This window comes from Vulpes vulpes, chromosome 10, assembly GCF_048418805.1.
Source record: "Vulpes vulpes isolate BD-2025 chromosome 10, VulVul3, whole genome shotgun sequence".
Classification (NCBI taxonomy): Eukaryota; Metazoa; Chordata; class Mammalia; order Carnivora; family Canidae; genus Vulpes; species Vulpes vulpes.
In genome coordinates this window covers 85,954,827-85,974,871 of record NC_132789.1, presented here as the reverse complement: position 1 = coordinate 85,974,871, position 20,045 = coordinate 85,954,827, and the positions used below count along the sequence as shown (strand labels likewise).

The 20,045-nt window shown below is 33.2% G+C and overlaps 1 protein-coding gene across 10 annotated transcripts in view; it reads left to right on the top strand.

Annotated features, from left to right (window-relative positions):
- The window catches only part of LRBA (LPS responsive beige-like anchor protein), a 729,491-nt gene that overhangs the window by 569,963 nt on the left and 139,483 nt on the right, over positions 1 to 20,045 (top strand). For all 10 annotated transcript variants that reach the window (XM_072724802.1, XM_072724799.1, XM_072724798.1 and 7 more), the window contains exons 45-46: positions 4,186 to 4,326; positions 5,325 to 5,444. In XM_072724802.1, coding sequence (XP_072580903.1) covers positions 4,186 to 4,326; positions 5,325 to 5,444 — 261 coding nt within the window. The remainder of the gene's footprint in view (positions 1 to 4,185; positions 4,327 to 5,324; positions 5,445 to 20,045) is intronic.

The window sequence follows — 20,045 nt, the reverse complement described above, 5'->3', positions numbered from 1 at the left end:
GGATTTTTGAATACTGAATTTGTATCTCCTAGATTTGTGTTGACTTTGAATTAGGTAACTCAAGATATTTATTCGTTTTTAAAACAAAGATTTCTAGCTCATGTGTTTACCATGATAATGTGTAATAATGTCTTATAAACTGCAAAGTGTGAGCTGGGACTATTAATTAAATAACTTCAGGTAAGATTTCCTACAATTTTAAAAAAGAACAAACTTAGAATGTAACAGTCTTTTTACAGTTAACTGTTACGGTAATTAGATTAAAAAATTTGTTATGTACCTTTGAAGGGGTCTGTGAATTCAAAGTTGTTTGTTCTTAATTGATGTAGTAGATTGTAATTTGTTTGACATTTCATATGCTTTTCATAGTAGCATTTGGATGTCCTATGGACTTTTAAAAAGTAATTTTGCCTGTTTATTTTCTTTAGGTAGGATAGTTCAGTTTATTGGGACTACTGTGTACTTTGAGACTTCTGACAGATAATGCATGGTACTGTGTGTACCATTAGAAGATCATGATTTTTAATTACGTTTCTAACAGACTCTACTAGTTTCATCAGGCTTGTTTAATAGATTTTTCCCCTTAAATATTATTCATCAAATAAGTTGCAAAATGGTAATAAATATTATTACGAATAATTTACTGTGTGCCAGGCACTGAGCTGGGCATTTCACATACAGTACTTTTGTTTCTCTACTAATGAGCAAAATTACTTCTCAAAGAAGGTAGTAAAAATATTTTTTATTATAACTTTAGAAAGTTTTATTTTGCATATCCTGTTATGGAAGGTATCATTAGTATTTGTCAAACAGAATACTTATCCCTCTACCACAGTTATCGTTTTGCAATTTGTGAGATTAGAATATTCTAGGAATAGTGATTTTTTTCTGTGTATACATTTTCAAGAGTTTTGGCATACCTTTTTTTCTTTAGTTTATTTTTTCCTACTTTAATTCAAGTTCTTATTTCCATTTTTTTCTAAGCATAGTGCTTCTGTTGGTAGTCCTGATACTCTGATGTTTAAATCATTTTGTTATTTGAACCACTTTTTATAATCTTGTGATTAAAGTTTTATTCTATATATTTAAAAAATCTTATATAATTTTATTTGTTAGCTTTTTTCAATTTTTAAGATTACTTTTCTATATCCTGGGATATTTATTTTTACCTTGTTCTGACCTTGAATTGTACCTCTCTAATCAATACCTATTTTTTATTGATTTTTTTTTCAGGAAGTTATGACCATTTTAAATGACCAGTATTTTCACTCGTCTTCCTTAAATCAGTTTGCTGATTCAAAAAAAAAAAAAAAATCTGTCAAGCTTTTATAGTTAAATTGTACAAAGTGCTAGGCATCTTCCTGAATTGCCCTCCAGTTGTTATACTTAATATATACTGTATAAGTAAGAGAAGCCATCAGCATTTACTTTTAGTTCTTTTGCAGAGATGAATAAACATCTTGAAATGCTGATTTAGACAATGTTTTAAAAATGCTATGATGCACTTTGGTGTATGACTGACTCTTGCTTAGTTAAATGTTTTGCAGCATTATAACATAGTTGGATTCAGCTCATCTTTTAAAGCAGTTGTCAGAAAAATATGGGCCAGCATGGTAGAATGTATTAGCTCAATACATTGTCTCCATTTTATTATGAAGCTGCTGAGGAAGCTGTGATATACAGCACTGTCATTACAGATCTATTGTTAGGACGGTTCCACAGTCTTCTTTGCACTGCCATTAATTTATAGCAGTAAACAATATGTAGCCTTCCAACTGCAGCAAAGCAGAATCTTTTAATGAGGTGGATGTTATTACCACAATAAATCAGTGCTTTCGCGTAATGTATAATTCAATGTGTGTATTCCCACTGTAACTTCTCTGAGTAAGCTGATAGTGTATCATTGTCATTGCACAGCTCCACTGGTCTTTTTTTTTTTTTTAAACCTTCTTTTATTTGGGGACTTCTTTTTTATATGCTCACAAATAAATGTGGTATGTCTTGATAGCTGTCCTGTAGCAAGCTTCAGAAACCAACTGTAACAATAACAGCCAGAATCAATACTGTGGGTTCTACCTATATGGATCTCTGCACGATGCCATTTTTTTCTCAGACGCTAGTGAAATCAATCCTAATTGGTTTTAGCATTATATTCAAGAAACGTGATTCTATAACTATTGATTTTGGAGGTATACTCATTTGGAGAGTAATAAAAATAGGAGCAGATAAAGTGAATACTTAATATGCTGCAGAACTATACAAAAGGAGCATTGATTCTATTTTTAATTCACATAATTTGTCTTCCAATGATTTTACTTCTTCTTTCTTTCCTTTTCTATGGCTCAGTGTTTTAGGGACAACAACTAAAATACTTTTAAAGGCATTCCAAATTGGTTCTGTAACAAAGATTTCTTGGAGTCACTGCCATTCTTAACTGGCATAAATTTAGTAAATCAGATTTAATTCTTCTATACAGAAACTAATGCTTTAAAAGATGGCATTTTTAAATTAGTATACTATGATACTGATATAAAATAGTAATTGATGAAAGATTTTTTAAAATTTGTAAGAAAAAAAATGACAATATAAAATGTTGATTTGAACCAAACTATAGGAGGACAGTGCTAAAGGTAAATAGTATTTAAAAATAGTTAACAATTTAAGAAGGATAGTGAAAATGATGAATTTAAAATGTTGCTTTAAGTCACATATTAACATGAAAAGCAGTTTGAAAATAGTTTATGCTTCATTTTAAACACGGTATTTCTAAATACATCTTTTTAAATCCATATTTTAACTTATTTCAGTTTAGCATATCTCGCATAAATAATAAGAGAATGAGAATGAGTTATGACTTAAGGTAGTTGGTTTTAACATTCTTGGAGCCCTCAGACCTCTTTGAGAATCTTAACGCTCTGTATGTCTTCCTTAAGAAAATGTACATGTACATAATCACAGAAAATTTTGCATACTTTTTATGCAATTCCTGTATTCACTAAATAACAATGGCTGCAGCAATAATAATGATACCAGATAACATTTAGGCTCTTATGCCAAGTAATGTTTAGGGGTTTTACAGACTATTATTTCATTCAAACTTTACCCCAATTCTGAAAGATAAACTTAAGAGTAATAGTATTCGGGGATCCCTGGGTGGCACAGTGGTTTGGCGCCTGCCTTTGGCCCAGGGCGCGATCCTGGAGACCCGGGATCGAATCCCACATCGGGCTCCCGGTGCATGGAGCCTGCTTCTCCCTCTGCCTGTGTCTCTGCCTCTCTCTCTCTCTCTCTGTGTGTGTGTGTGTGTGTGTGACTATCGTAGATAAATAAAAAAATAAAAATAAATTTAAAAAAGAGTAATAGTATTCATTAAATGTTGTCAGGCATGGTTTGTAGGACTTTACATGTAATTACTCATTTTATTTTCCAAAACAATCTTTGGACTGGATATTACTACTTTTCTAGTGAGCCCACATTCCTCAACACTTTGCTATACTGCTTTTTGTCACTCTGATGTAATGTATCTTTTTCTGGTATAAACTCATAATCTGTCTTCTATTGTTTTTGTAATACACACACACACACACACACACACTTTATTTATTTCAGGCAGGGATGTTTTTGTCCCCTAAATTCTGCTTTTACTCATACTGGTAGAAATTTTTAGATTTACATTTAATACCTTTTTCATTCAGTCTCTTCCTTGTACTCCTCATTCGCTTCCAGTTTTATTACTTCATCCTCTTCTCAGAAGCTATTGTAAATTAATTCTCTACCATCAAGATTCTGTTTCTGGTTGTTGCTTCTAATTACTTAAATACAATTTTATAGATGCTTTCCAAAGTATTATATAGCTAATACTCACTTCATGTAATTGTCTTTATGAAAATGCTTGTTATGGGCTGATTAAAAACCAGTATGCAACAGAAACTAGACTCCCTGAGAAATGACAAGTTTCTCTTGCCACTTACATGTGTATGTTTAACTTGCATTAGAAAAAATTTTTCCATCCACACTCTGAATGTAGCACTGTTTTAGCTTCAATAGTGTATACGTGTATATTTAAATTGATTTTTATACTTGCTAATAGGATGACATTTGAAAAAAGAAATAAAAGATTACATTTATGTGTTCTTGTTTTGTTTTGTTTTGTTTTGTTTTGTTTCCTTTCCTCCATTTTGGCAGCCAATAGGAGCTTTGAATCCAAAAAGAGCAGCATTCTTTGCAGAGCGTTATGAATCATGGGAAGATGATCAGGTTCCAAAGTTCCACTATGGTACTCATTACTCAACTGCAAGTTTTGTTCTTGCATGGCTGCTAAGAATAGTAAGTTCAATTTGAATAATAAACCATGAATAAATAAATTCAGTGTTGTGGAGAATATGCATTGATTTAAAATTGTCAGCATCTTTTTTGAATGCTATATTTTTTTCATTTATTAGATTTCTAATATCTCTTTATCCCATTTGGTATGTATTTGACAACATGTTACTATAGAATATACTTTAAAATGTTTTACCTGGAATTATGTGAATATTTTTCTTAAATTTGCCTCTTCAAATTGTTCATAAGATCCTAAATTGTAACATAGGTGATTTTCAAATGTAGTGTATTAAAATGAGAAGTAAATAAGATTTTCTTAAGATAGACATATATTCATGTATTTTAGAAACTTCAGTTGCTCCAAATGGAATAAGGTATGTTTGTAGATTACACCAAGGCTACTGGTATTGATAGTACATTGGTTAAACAAGAAATGTTTCTGTAAAATTGAAAGGTGATTCATCTACCAGAAAGTAATTTCTTTGGGAAAGCATTAGCAGCACATCATTAATTAAAGCTTGTTAGAAGGGTACAGGCAGACATAAATCCTAGAAGTAATTTATAGTGCTTAGCTAATTTCAAGCAATTATCTACTAATATGTGTTTAAGTGTTCTTTAACTAAGAGGAGGCTTTTAAATCTTCCAAACATTTTTCTCTTCTTAATCATAAATATTGAGCCATACAATAGGAAAATTACATATTAGACTATTTCCCTGTACTATGAAGAAAATGCAACCTAATTTATGTTTGAATTTTATTCATAAATTATTCTTGAAAAAGGAGAGAATCTGAAAAATGTTGCAGATGCCAAATTTTGGAACTATTTCTTCTGAAACAAAAATAATTTAAGAACATTAATTTAGATATAATTCCCATTCTAAGTTAGTATATAGCTGATTAATGTCTATTAGTTATTAAAGTATCTAAATATAATGATTTATAAAAAACCATATTTTTATGCATAAGGAAATCTATGAACTTTTAATTGCTTATTTCTTAGGAACCTTTCACAACTTATTTCCTAAATTTGCAAGGAGGGAAATTTGATCATGCAGATCGAACTTTTTCATCAATTTCCAGAGCTTGGCGAAACTGTCAGCGTGATACATCTGATATTAAGGTACAGAAATGTTTGATTTTACAATTATTATTGCCATTGTGTTCCTTGTTGAATGAATGTTGACAGTTTCTCTCGTGCAGTTTAGCACTATTTACTGAAGAGAAACTTCAAAGGCCAAGAACCACCGAATAGCATCTGTCTCTCTGGGTCTCTCTGTCATATGTTTCCCTGTCTCTTTAGTTGTAAAATGGTTGGTTTTTTTTTTTTCCCCTTGGAATCTTTTTAAAGAAAAAGTATAGTAGTATGGATGTAAGGTAGCATGTTCAAAGGCATTCCAAACTCAATGAATAAAATTAATACAGTCAGAAAAATACTATGGAAGAATCTCTGCCTTTTAATTTAATTAATTTAATTTTATTTCACTTCATTTTATTTTAAAGACCCTATGTCTGTTTTCTTAAGGTAATCATCTTTTACCTGATAACTACTTCTTAATTCATACTTCACTCTGCTTAGTATAAGATTACATTATTATTGAGGGAAAAGAAGAGTTCTCCTATCTATATGGATGTTCACTACTGTAAAAAAAAATCAAAAACTTTGCACAGTAGCTAACATAATCCTTATTAGATCCTTGCTTCTACCCTCAGAAATTACAGTATTTTATTTTCATGACATACTGTCTTTTTCTGCTAGATACTGTGTTAGATGCTCTTGAATATAATGAGATATGCCTATGGATGTGAAATCCTTATAGTCTCATAAAGAAATATGACTTATATATAAATATTTATACTATATGGAAGAAAATCATTGGCATCATATAAGAAATATTGGGATTTAAAAGGGAAAAGTTACATTACTAATGTTTATGTTACTATAGAGTACCTTTAAAAAATTTAATATGATAATTATATCTTTTAGGTGTAATACTTTGCAGACTATAAAAATGTATTCACATGCTTTATCTTACAGTAGACTTTGCTTATATCAAAGATACCTTATTGAAGAAGTTACATCTTATGCAGAAATAATCTTTTATGTTGAGACATCTATAGGATTTTTTGATATTGCAAATAATGTACTCTGAAATACTCTTGAAATTATATATCATATTCTTTTAAGAGTAGAGGGCTCCTGGCTGGCTCAGTCAGTAGAATATACGACTCTTGATCTGAGGGTTGTGAGTTTGAGCCCCATGTTGGACTTACTTTAAAAATATATATATATCATCAGTAGATGATTTTGAAATCGGTAATTAGATAACAATAATCAAATAGCTAATAGATTTAATAATTATTTTTGAATTCTATTTTTAATGTCAAAGCTTATTGAATTACTTATTTAACTCTATTGAGAAATAATAAGGGATATAGATGCATGAAAACAGTGATAAGCCTAACTTTTTTGTTCTCAAAGACATGATTTTTTAAAAATTTGTTAATTCTTTGATTTGTTAAGCATCTCATGACCAAGTTGACTTGGAATTTAACAAAAATAAAATCATGAATTTGAAAATTATTTTTTCCTGCTCTACAATAAAGATAGTGTACATTTTCATTTCTGCCTCAAAGTACTAGACATTCCTCCTTGATGCTTTGTTAGACAAGAGGTACGTATGATAGATCCTTGTAGTTTTTTCATCTCTTTTTCCTAAATCTCAGCCTTTTTCTGTCAAGATTCTTCAATTAGCACAAGTCTAGTTCCATTTTCCCAAACACTTGCTTTAAAATATCCTACCTGTAAAAAAAATTAAAAACCCACACAAAACAGCTGTAACATTAAAAACTAGAAAAAAAAAGAACTTCTTTACCTTTCTTTTCTCTAATTTTTCTTTTCCTTCACAAATAATAAAGATTTAAATTCATCTCACTTTCTTTTGAATGCCCCAGCAGTCTTTAATAAAACAGCTCCAACTACTAGACAAATACTAGATTTTCAGTTCTTGCTATTGTGCCACTTAATTTCTGGCTTTCTAGCAGTGTTATATAAAACATCTATATGAAGAAGTAGAGTACAAAATTAAGGAAAAGTTTTAAAAATTATTTTTAATTCCAAGTATCTGGATAAAAACATAGTTTCATTCATAAATACTATTTAATTATGTTCAGAGGCATAGAAATTTTCTTCAGGACTGTTTGCTAAAACCTACTTGCTCTAATAACCAATAAGTATATTCTTTTTTTTTTTTACCCACAAAAATCCTATCTGAGATAGGATACTGATAAATTACATTTTCTATATTGATAACTAATTTGGTGCCTACAACTTTTCAAGCACTTTGAAAAATATGTAATACATGGTTACAGAAGCTATTTAAAGAGCCTCCTTATATGTGACTAGTTGGTCTGTGTAAAACTGAGGAGGTATTTAATCTTGCCTCTTTATTCTGTCTTTTTAAAAGTGTTACATTTTAAGACTTTAGAAAACACATTTATGTTATTATAACGTATAAGACTAAATGTATAAGAAAGCACATTTTTAAGTCATTTTAATAGTATAAATATTTTATTGAGATATAACATTGTATTTCAGACGGAATCATTAATTCTGATCTTTATTTGTATTGTCTTGTTAAAGTTTCTGGAAATAATAAGAAAAATGTTAAACAGTACTCAGAGGATATTGAAATATGAGTGTGAGTGGTTGAGAATCACTTTATTGAGTACATTCTAAAGTATACCTTGCTTGATGAATATGGTATACGTTTTCTAAAACGTTTTCATGACATTTTACAAAAATGAAGTATTGTGCAGTGCCTGCCTGGCTCAACTGGTAGAGCATGCAACTCTTGATCTCAGGGTTGTAAGATTGAGCTCCATGTTGGGTGTAGAGATTACTTAAAGATAAAATCCTTTATAAAAACAAAAAATAAAAATTAAGTGTTGTGAGGTGATTAAGAGATTTATTTAAATTTTTTTTCAGGGAAAAATAACATGATAGCATTTCTAGTACTTAACTCTTTTGCACTGAAGGGGAACTATTATTTTAATGTCTTAGAAACCTTATTTGTCTATTCTGCTAATATTCAGAGAATAACTTACTAAAAGATAAAGGTTATTCCTGTGAAATAAAAGTAAAAATATGAATTATTTTATTTCAAGGAAGAAAAAGACTTTATTAAATTTTGATAAAACAGTCTTTGAATTTTAGCATGGCTTACCATTTTAAATTTCTAGGGGTCATTTGTATTTTTGAATATCTTTGATGGTTTCATTTCAGATAGGACCCTCAATGATGCTTTTCATTCTGCCTGGATAAACTGTTAGAAGTATTGGTCAGTTCTTTAGGTAGGCTTACTACTGTTGAAGGTGACTGGGAGGAGCAGTCAGTTGAACATCCTACTCTCAATTTCAGGTCTGCTCCTAATCTCATGGTCATAAGATAGAGCCCCACTTCAGGTTCCATGCTCAGCCTGGAGTTTGCCTCTCCCTCTGCCCACCACCGTCCCCCCCCTCCACTCCCTCTCTGTCTCTCTCTTTAAAATACATACATATATATATATATATATATATATATATATATATATATATAAAGATTTTATTTATTTATTCATGAGAATACACAGAGAGGAGAGAGAGAGGCAGAGACACAGGCAGATGGAGAAGCAGGCTCCATGCAGGGAGCCTGACATGGGACTCGATCCTGCAACTCCAGGATCATGCCCTGGGCTGAAGGCGGCGCTAAAACACTGAGCCACCTGGGCTGCCCAAAATACATATATATTTTTAAAAGTAGGCCTATTACTGTTCAATAGAAATATATTGCAAGCTACAATTGCCAGCCATATGTGTAATTTTAAATTTTCTAGTAGTCATATTTTAAAAGTGAAAATAGCCATGTGAAATTAATTGTGGTATCCAGGGGTGCCAGGGTGGCCCAGTGGGTTAATTAAGTGTCTGCCTTCAGGTCAGATCATGATCCCAGGGTTCTGGGATCAAGTCCCGCGTGGGACTCTCTACTAAGCAGGGAGTCTGCTTCTTCCTCTCCCTCTACCCCTCCCACTTCTTTGTGTTCTCTGTCTCTCTTCTCTCTTAAAGATCCTTAAAAAAAAAAAAAAAATTAGTATCCAAAATATTATTTCCACATGTAACCAATATAAACTTATTAATTAGATATATTACATTCTTTTTTCATGCTGTTTTTGAAATCTGGTATTTTATATTTATAATAACACATCTTTATTTAGGGTAGACATACTTCAAGTGTTCAATAGCCACTCATAGCTAATGGCTACTATATCAATCCATGTATGCTTAGGACAACATTGTACTTCATCTAAATATTGACAGGTAGTACCAATAATAGGTATCCTTAAGGATTGAAATAAAATGTGCTAAAATTTGATTCAAGAATAATCATTGTGATAAGTATTTTAAAATTTCCAGCAGATTTTGTATTTGAAATCTTAAAAACTCACTTACAGGGTGCCTGAGTGGCTCAGTCAGTTAAGCATCCAACTCTTTATTTGGGCTTGGGTCATGATCTCAGAACTGTGGATCAAGCCCCAGGTCAGGCTCTGCCTTAGGCATAGAGCCTGCTTAAGATTCTTTCTCCCTTCTCTTCCCTTCTCCAAACTTTCACACATGCTCTCTCCATCTCTCTCTCTCTCTAAAAGACAAACCAAAAAACTCAAGTTTAGAAACCGAAGTGCAAAATAGATGACTGAACTATTATGGCTGAATTTTGTGAAGCAAATTGTAGATTCATAAAGCTTGAATGACTTTCACTAGGTAATCACATCTAAATATTACACATGAATATCTAGGCTTTTCTATGCAGTTCTCCCTGGCTGTGAGGCAATATACTTATTTCAGGGAATTTAGTGTCAATACATTTAATCTAAACTAAATACAATCGGACTTGCTCAATTTAAACAATAAAACAGGGTAGCCCCAGCGGCCCAGCTGTTTAGCACCGCCTTCAGCCTAGGGTGTGATTGAGTCCCATGTTGGGCTCCCTGCACAGAGCCTGTTTCTCCCTCTGCCTGTGTGTATATCTCTCTCTGTCATAAATAAATAAGATCTTAAAAAAAATAATAAAATAGTCCCAGCAATTCAGTATAATTAAGGCTATGTGGGCTCATAGATATAGCATCAGAAATGAAGAGAAGGGAGAAGAGGAAATCCAAGGCCTAACATGAGGGACCGTAGAAGCCTGTGTAAGGAGGTTGAAATTTATCTTGGGACAGTAAGGAGACATTGGAAGGGTTGAGGTATAGAAGAGACATGAACAGATTTTATGGTATGTATTTGGAGGGTAAGGACTATGGAGATTTGGTGATTGGTCTTGTAAGCTGAGAGACAGAGACAGAAATTAAATTCAACTTGGACATATGTATAGAGAACACAGAAGAGCAGGTTCAATTAAGAAATAAGCATCGGGGAACCCTGGGTGGTGCAGCGGTTTAGGGCTTGCCTTTGGCCCAGGGCGCGATCCTGGAGACCCGGGATCGAATCCCACGTCGGACTCCCAGTGAATGGAGCCTGCTTCTCCCTCTGCCTGTGTCTCTGCCTCTCTCTCTCTCTCTCTCTCTCTCTCTCTCTCTGTGACTATCATAAATAAAAATTAAAAAAATTTTTTTTAATTAATTAATTAATTAAAAAAAAGAAATAAGTATCTAGCTGCTTGCCTTCAGGCAGAAAAGCTCCTTTGGCAACTAAACTAAAATCCTCAAAAACACACTTAAGTCAGCACTTATTATTTATTACATGCAATATATACTAGACAGCACTTGGAGTAAAGGGTAGGTAAACATAGTTCTTTATTTCACATACCTTCAGATGAGAAAGACAAGTGTACATAAAACTGTTTTTAATACAAGTTAGTGATAAGTGCTATAATAAGACCTAAACACAATGAAATTAATTCTGACTGGGGGGGTGAGGTTGTGAGTGAGACTGGACTTGCATCTTAAAGGATGCTGGAAATTCTTAACAAGGTTCCCAGATTTATGTCTCAAGCTCTCCTGTACATTTTCCCAGTATCTTGCTCCCTCCCCAGGTTCTCCCTTTGAATATGTGAAACGTATCTCAAAATTAACCTTGTTCAGAACCAAATTCTTGATCTTTATTCCTTCAGACCTGCTCTTCTCACAGTCTTTGCCATCTTAGTAACTGGTTTCCCAGTTGAAAGTAAAAGCCTAATCCTTAAATGCAAGACTCTGTGCCATCTACCCTTGCCCTCCAAAATCCTATTAGCTCTTGACCTCTTTTTGTACTATTTGCCCCTTGCCCACTTTGTTCTAACTAAGCAGGGCCTCCATGGTATTCTTCAAATATTCCAGTATCTTCCCAGTTCAGGGCCATTGTTTTTACTTTCCCTTTTTCCTGAAAAATTCCTTCAGATAATATCCTTATGGATTCATTCCTTTACCCAAGTCTTTACTCAGATGTCACTTTACTAGGACTTCTCTGTCCTCTCCTTTACTCAGTCCCAATTTCATTTTTCTTCATGTTACTCACCATCTGACATAAGTATATTTATTTGCTTAATTATGTCTTATCCTGCTGAAACATTAGCTCCATGACAGCATGAATTGAACTTGTTTTGTTCTTTGGTCTTTTTCCCTGGAGCTTAAAACAGTACCTGGAACATAGTCGACACTAAATTAAATATTTATTAAATTAATGCTTGGTGAATTCTAAGCAAGAAAAATTATGTGAATGAAGTGAGAGAAAATGCTTGGCACATTGGAGAATGCTTTATTGGTCTGCTAACTGGTCTTTGGTATGTAGGAAACATAAAGAAGTAGAAATACTGAAAGGCACTTGTGGTCCGATATGAAGATTCTTGGTAACATTCTGAAGATATTTGGCTTAGTTTTATAGGTCAGTTCAGCAAAAATTTTTTGCAAATAGCCAGATAATGAGTATTTTTTCAATTTGTGGTCTCTGTCACAGGTACTCAATTCTACCACTGTAGCACACAAGCAGCCATAGACAATATGTGAACAAATGAGTGTGATTGTATTACAATAAAATTTTATTTACAATAGCAGATGACAGGTCATTTTTGGCCCATGAGCTATAGTTTACCATCTCTTGCTGTAGGCCGTGAGGAACCATTGAAAATTTTTAAGCTAAAGTACCATGTAATTGGCTCCACTATACAAGAAAGAGCTTTGGCAACAGTATGGAAAATAGATCCCATTTTGGGAATAAAGATGAAAGCTGTAGTTCAGGAGAAATGTTAAGAGGCTATTACAGTTAGTTAAAGGGAAAGATAATAAGAGTCTCAACTAGTTAAGTGGTTAAGGGGATGAATTCGAGGGATGGGTTAATACTCCAGGATTTGGCATTTGGTTGACTATGGGATAGAGATAAAGGTGTTCCTTTATTTTATTTATTTGTTTATTAATTCATTTGAAGGATAGTTGACATACAATATACAATTATAAACAAAAATACAATTATATTAATTTCAAATGTGCAACATAATGCTTCAACATTTATATAATTATAGAGTGATCACCATGATAGATGCAGCTACATCTGTTATCATACAAAGTTATATTATTAACTATATTCCCTATGCCATTTGTTATATCTCTATGACTTATTTGTTTATAACTGGAAGTTTATTTATTTTTTTAAGATTTTGTTTTCAAGTAATCTCTGTACCCAACATGAGGCTTAAACCCACAATCTCAAGATCAAGAGTCACATGCTCCACCACCTGAGCCACTTAGGTGCCTATGCCTGGGAAGTTTATTCCTTTTAATCACTTTCACCTGTTTCATCCAACCCCCCCCCCCCCACCTCCCTCCTCTCTGGCAACCACCAGATTGTCTTTGTATCTATAAGTCTAGTTCATTTTTTTTGTTTGTTTGTTCGTTCATTTTGTTTTTAGACTTCACATTTAAGTGAAATTATATGGTATTTGTCTTTCTCCATCTGACTTACTTCGCTTAGGATACCATCTAAATCCATCCATGTTGTCACAAATGGGAAGTTTTTTTTTTTTTTTTATGGCTAAGTAACATTCCTCCTATCCACCTACCTATCTATATACATACATGCACACACACACACACACACACACACATTTTCTTTATTCATTCTTCTATGGGTGGGCCCTTAGGCTGCTTCCATATCTTGGTTGTTGTAAATAGTGCTGAAGTAAACATGGGGCACATAGATCTATTTTAATTTGTTTTTTTGTTTGTTTGTTTGTTTGGATAAACATCCGGAAGTGGAATTGTTGGATTGTGATGGTGTTCTGTTTTTAACCTTTTGGAAATCCTCCATACTGTTTATCTTAGTGGCTGTACCTATCTTGCATTGCCATCTTTTTTTCTCTACATCCTTGCCAAACACTTGTTATTTCTTATTTTTTGATACTAGCCCAGCTGACAAGTGTGAGATGATACCTAGTGGTTTTGATTTGTATTTCCCTGATGATGAGTAATGTTGAACATCTTCTTGTGTGTCTCTTTGCCATCTGTATGCCTAAAGATGATTCTTTAGGTTTGGTGCCTGGATAAATGATGCTGTGAATTACAGTGAAGCAGGCTTATAGAGCAAATGTGTGATTTCAATCTTTGACACATTGATATACTTCATAATAATGAGGAAGTGTCACCTACAAGTTGAAAATTCAAACCTAAACTTTAGAAAGGTTTCATAGGCTTGTAGGGTAAGAAGGAACAATAGATGATAGTTATGATTAACTGAACTGCTCAAAAGAGTAGTCTATTCTTTTGTTCTCCACTTCCTCAGCTCTCATTATCTCCTGAGCCCACTCAAATCAAGCTTTCTTTGAACCATTTTATTGAAATCAGTTTTGTCAGGGACATTGATGAACAATTTCTGTATTATAAAATGCAAATACTCAGTTTTCATCTTACTTGATCTGTCACCATTATTTTTTTAAGATTTTATTTATTTATTTATGAGAGAGACAGAGAGAGAGAGAGAGAGAGAGAGAGGCAGAGACACAGGGAGAGGGAAAAGCAGGCTCCATGCAGGGAGTCTGACATGGGACTTGATCCCGGGTCTCCAGGATCACGCCCTGGGCTGAAGGCCGCGCTAAACTGCTGAGCCACCGGGGCTGCTCCATCTGTCACCATTATTGACAAAGCTAATCGATTCCTCTTTTTGGTACCATTTTCTTTGTTTCTGGAATTAGAAGCCACCCTCTCCTGGCTATCATCTTACCATTTTTCCCCCAGTCTCTTATACTGTATTATCTTACTTTCATACCCTAAATTGTGGGAGTACGTTATGGCTCAAATTTCTATATCAGTACATTTTCCTTAGGTGATTGCACCTTATTTCATGGCTCTCCCTGAATTTTAGATTTATATATCTAGCTCCTTTTGTACTATATATATGTTTATAGACATTTTATATATTTTTGAAATTTATTTTAGAGAGAAGAGAGAGAGTGCACCAACCAGCGAGTTGAATCAGGGAGGGGCATAGGAGGAGAGTCTTGAACTGACTCCCCACTGAGCACCAAGCCCTACTTGGGGCTTGATCTCATAACCCTAAGATTATGATCTGAGTTGAAACCAAAAGTCAGATGTTTAACTGACTGAACCACCCAGGCTTCCCTATTCCTAGGCATTTTAAACTGAACAAGTCTAATATCAGACTCAAAGAAAAGTCCTGCTCTTCCCTTTGTGTTTGCCATGTTCGTAAAAGACAGCACCATTTGCCAGTTTGCTCAGGCCTTAAATAGCTTGGAATCTTTGATTCCTCCCTTTCATTCACATCCCACTGCCTATCCTCTCAACCATCAAAATATATTTGGAATCTGACCAGTTAATCAACACATCCATCACTAGGGCCCTAGCCCAGGTGGCCATAGTTTCTCACTTCACCTGTTCCCCATGTGGTGTTTCTCCCTAAAGCAGTAAGAATAATCTTTTTATATTATAAATCAGATTATCTTCCTGTGCTCCAGTCTCTCCAGTTACTGCTCATCTAACTTAGAACAAAGCTCAGGTTCTTGCTGTAGCCACTGAGGTCCTGTCTGTTTATCTGGCTGCCTCTCTGTTCTGTTTTACTTTGCTATAGCCTCACTTACCTTTGTTGTTCCTCTTCAGAGATACCAAGTCCTCTCCTGTTTTGGAAGCTTTGCATATGATGTTCTCTCTGCCTCATCCACTTTCCCCCAGATATTTGCTTTGCACATTTCGTTGTTTGATTCAGGTCTCTGAAAAAATGTTACCTCCTCAGAGCGGACATCTCTGGACACCCCTTCTAAAATAATACCATGTCAACCCTCATTGTGTATCCCCTTATCTTGTTTTATTTATTCATGTTTTTTACATACTTCTTGCCACTATTTGATATGATACATACAGACTAGTTTGTTTCTGTCTCCATCACTAGAGCTTTATGAAGATAGGGATTTTTTGTATTGTTCATCTTATGACATCAGCATTTCAAACAGAGCCTTGCATTTAGTTAGAAACAGTAAATATTGGTTGAATGAATAAAAGAATAAATAGATTTTAAAAATTCAAGTAAAGAAGAATCAGTGAGAGAGGCTGAAAGAAATAGAGAGGTTGTTTTTAGAAAAAGAGGAGAATGTATGGCCATCCCAACCAGAAGAGAATAGCAAAACCTACGTAGATATGTGCTCCTCATGGAATGGGGTTACTAATGCTTCATATTTTAGGAAGGGCTTTTCTGTCCCCAAGAGAACTGATAGCTGAACATCAGCCGCTGACCAAAAAGTAATAATGGTTCCATTTTCTACATTTTTACAATTAAAATAGGTTGAGCTGTTAACTGTTGTAACTTTACAAAGGAAGTCTATATGGACATTCTGTCACTGGTCACATCTTGGATATTAAATTTTAAAACCTATGTTATAATTTATTGTATATTATTAGTAATGAAGGTAAAATGCCTGTTGAATTAATTAATCCTTAAATGTTTTAAGTATATACATGTTTGTTAAATAATGGAGGTGATCAAAATGAAAATGATAATAGAATACTTACATTTGAGTCTTGTGAGATTTGTAAGAAAATGAGTCCTTTGACTTGCCCTCTACTGCCTCAGAAATCCCAAGAGTCTGTAATCAGAAGATACGTTAGGTTCCTTTCTTCCTCTATCAGTGTGCCTTCTACTATAATACAGTTCATTTTTGCTGATGGCATTGGTGCTAGAGCAATTTATTTTTTTTTTTAGAGCAATTTATAAGAGAGTGTTTAGCTATAGCTAATAGAGCATAATTGCTAGAAATGTATTTCTTGATGCATTTTTTTAAAAGCTTAAACTTGGATTGTTCAGTAGTTTTATTTTCTTTGTTAAAATAATCTCTTCTGTTTTTAGACATTTTTAAATCAGATTTTTTTGATGCTAAAAGAAAGTAAAATTAAAATCTCACCTTTTTCGTACATCTTTTATACATTCCTGGTGTATGACCTCCTTCCCTCCCTCCCTCTCTTCTCTTTCTCTTTTTATTTTTGCTTTGGTCTCTCTTTCAAACTCACATCCACATGAGAATGAGTTCAAGCTGTCTCATCTCTGTCTTAACAATGTAAAACATTCATATTCTAAGGGAACTATGTATCTTTTCATTCTTGTTTTTATATACAACTCATGCACAGCATTCAGATTTATTCCTTTAACCACATCTCTTTAACCCTTTTCTTCTTCATGTATCGTAGGTTAAACGTACCTATGTACTATTTTTTTTTTTAGCATTTAACTAACTTTGTACTCTTTTGTCTACAGTGAACCATTATTTTATTCTTTGATAAAAATTACTTGAAACATTGAATATTTTTCTTATGCTACTTACATACCAGGCAGAAAAAAAAATCTTTTAAGATACTTAGAAAATATTCCTGTCTTCCTGAATATAAAAATATACACACATCAGCTGTGATTTGTTTTTTGACTGGTGATTTTATGATATTTTTGCTCAATTAAAAATGTAGACTGTTCATTAATATGTTCATAGATACTGGTATTAACCATTCTCCTCCATACTCATAGCAATATGTATGTTTATATGTATGTATTTTACAACCTATTCCAGAAAGGAGATAAGCTGGGTATTTTATTTATGCCAGTTACACCTTGCCTGTTGTTTGCATTATAAATGTCCATTATCTCTTCCTAATTTATATTTCCTTGAAGATAGGAATTGAAAGAGCAAATAGCTCAATGAAGATGTCCAGTCCAAACTTAGAAGTGCAAAATGTGTTAAAAGCAGGAAAGAACTATAAAATATCCAGGGTCTTCATCATAAAGTGAGGCATGTTAAGCTGTACTGTCATTGCTAATAAAAATAAATATATTTGTTTTAAATGTGATTTTTTTTGTGGGAATTATTAAGTCTCTAATATTTTTGTGGAGTTTTTATTTTTGTTGTTTTTTCTTTTTTTGGACATTTTATTTTTAAAAGTAAATTTTTAAAAATGCCCTTAGAATTATGTTAATGTTTTTATGAATGGGCATGATTCAGTGAATGACTGAATTATCAGTCAATTGAGTCTCTAATTTTGGATTTTTATCAGGGATTGAATTAATAAATAATAGTAGTAGTAATCATAATTTCATATTTGCCTATAGAATTTTGTATTCTGAGCCTCACAACAACCCTGTGTTTAAAAATGACAATGTAGGTAATAAGGGTCAGAAAAATTAAATTAATTTCAAGTCATGTGACCAATAAGTTAAGTAGACAAGACTCAAACCCAATTATTCTCTCTACTGTATAAGATTGATATAGATTATCTGTTATTTACTGGCTTGTATTCCTTGATTTTCTTTATTTAAATGTCTTTGAATTGACAGATATAATATCTAAAACCACATATTTATTGGATTTGTCTAGAAGGATCATAGATTATTTTTCCTTCTCCAGTTTTAAAATTGCTATTATGTTTCTTTTATTTAAGGAAAAAATGGCATTTTATCTACCAAATAAAGTAAATTTAAACATCAATTTGAAAACTTGCCAATATGCAGTCCATTTAAAATGACTTATAGGCACAATTCAGTTCTAATCAGTTTTTTAAAAAGGTTTTTCTCATCTGTGGGCTAACAAAATAAATATTTGTATGTCAAAATGTAATGGAAGATGTTCATATTTTTTTTCATAACATGTTGTTCATTAACTCTTTTATGCATTAAAAAGCTTGTTTGATTTTTTCCCCTTCATAAATATGTCATCTTCGCAATGGTGAAAAGCCAAAATTTTGCTCTCATATCTTTTTTACTGTCAGTGTCCCAAAGCAGTATACATTAAATTAGTTACCTTGCTATTATGCTTATATTTGTCAGGATATTACAATATAGTAGGAAGAGAATAAAAATTTAACTTTAGCTCTAAAGTAGCATCTTTTGTTTTTAGTATTGATTTTCTTGTTACTTTGGGTTAATAGATTAGTATTTTCTGGGGTTACCCAGGTATTATTGAAATGGTGGTTTTAGTTGAATGGATAGAATTGGTGTCTATTAGGAGAATCATATAATCTCACTGCAGAGGCCATATCAGTGGGGATCATATCTTAATAAAGAAAACTGAAGCATATGTGTGATCACAACCAATCCTTGTCATGAAAGCCTTAGGATTTGTGATCAAAGCAATGGGCTTATCCTGAACTGTGGTATAACCTCTAGTTGAACCTTTCAAGTTTTTATTTTAAGGGATGATACGCTACATTTTGACCATGTTACATGCCCCTAAGACCCATCTGCCTAATTAAATGAAAGATTAAAATTATTGTCAGCAAGTCAGAAGAAAATGTGAATTATATCTCTGTCTTCTGTCAGTGTTGTTTACTTACCATTTTCCAGCGGTGTTAAAAAGAACTTCTGAGCATATGTTTTTTATCCAGACCTGAATGTTCTGTTCTGATGAATATAAAACATACTTCACTTTGTAAATGTACATTAGAAATATTACTATAGGGCAGCCCGGGTGGCTCAGTGGTTTGGTGCCACCTTTGGCCCAGGGTGTGATCCTGGAGACCCGGGATCGAGTCCCACATCGGGCTTCTCCTGCATGGAGCCTGCTTCTCCCTCTGCTTGTGTCTCTGCCTCTCTCTCTCTCTCTCTCTCTGTGTCTCTCATGAGTAAGTGAATAAAATCTTTAAAAAATATATTACTATAATCTTTATGTTACTAAATATCATCTGTCAAAGGAGATAATTTTGAACTTAATATTTGGGTATTCAATTACTAAGTATTATGGGTCTTAGGAAGATACTTCTAGGATTAAGATGTAATTCTGCAAATATATACTTGAATATCACTATCTATAGTAAAATTTAGGGATTACATATACTTTTTTTGTCAAATGTATCTCACTTGAGTTCAGTACATTTGTTTTATAATAAGAGGATATTCAACTCCCATCAACTGATTGATTTATGCAGATTTTCTTATCCTGAGGTTGTAATATGTTTTAAGTGTATATGCTCACTTCTTTACCCAACCTAATTGTACTTATCTGATGACGTCTTTTTTTTTTATGACGTCTTTTATATTAACTGTAGGTTCTTTGTAATCTTTCTCTTTGCTGTTGATTTTTTAGAAACATTTATCTTATTTTAAATTCACATTCAGGGATCCCTGGGTGGCGCAGCGGTTTGGCGCCTGCCTTTGGCCCAGGGCGCGATCCTGGAGACCCAGGATCGAATCCCACGTCGGGCTCCCGGTGCCTGGAGCCTGCTTCTCCCTCTGCCTG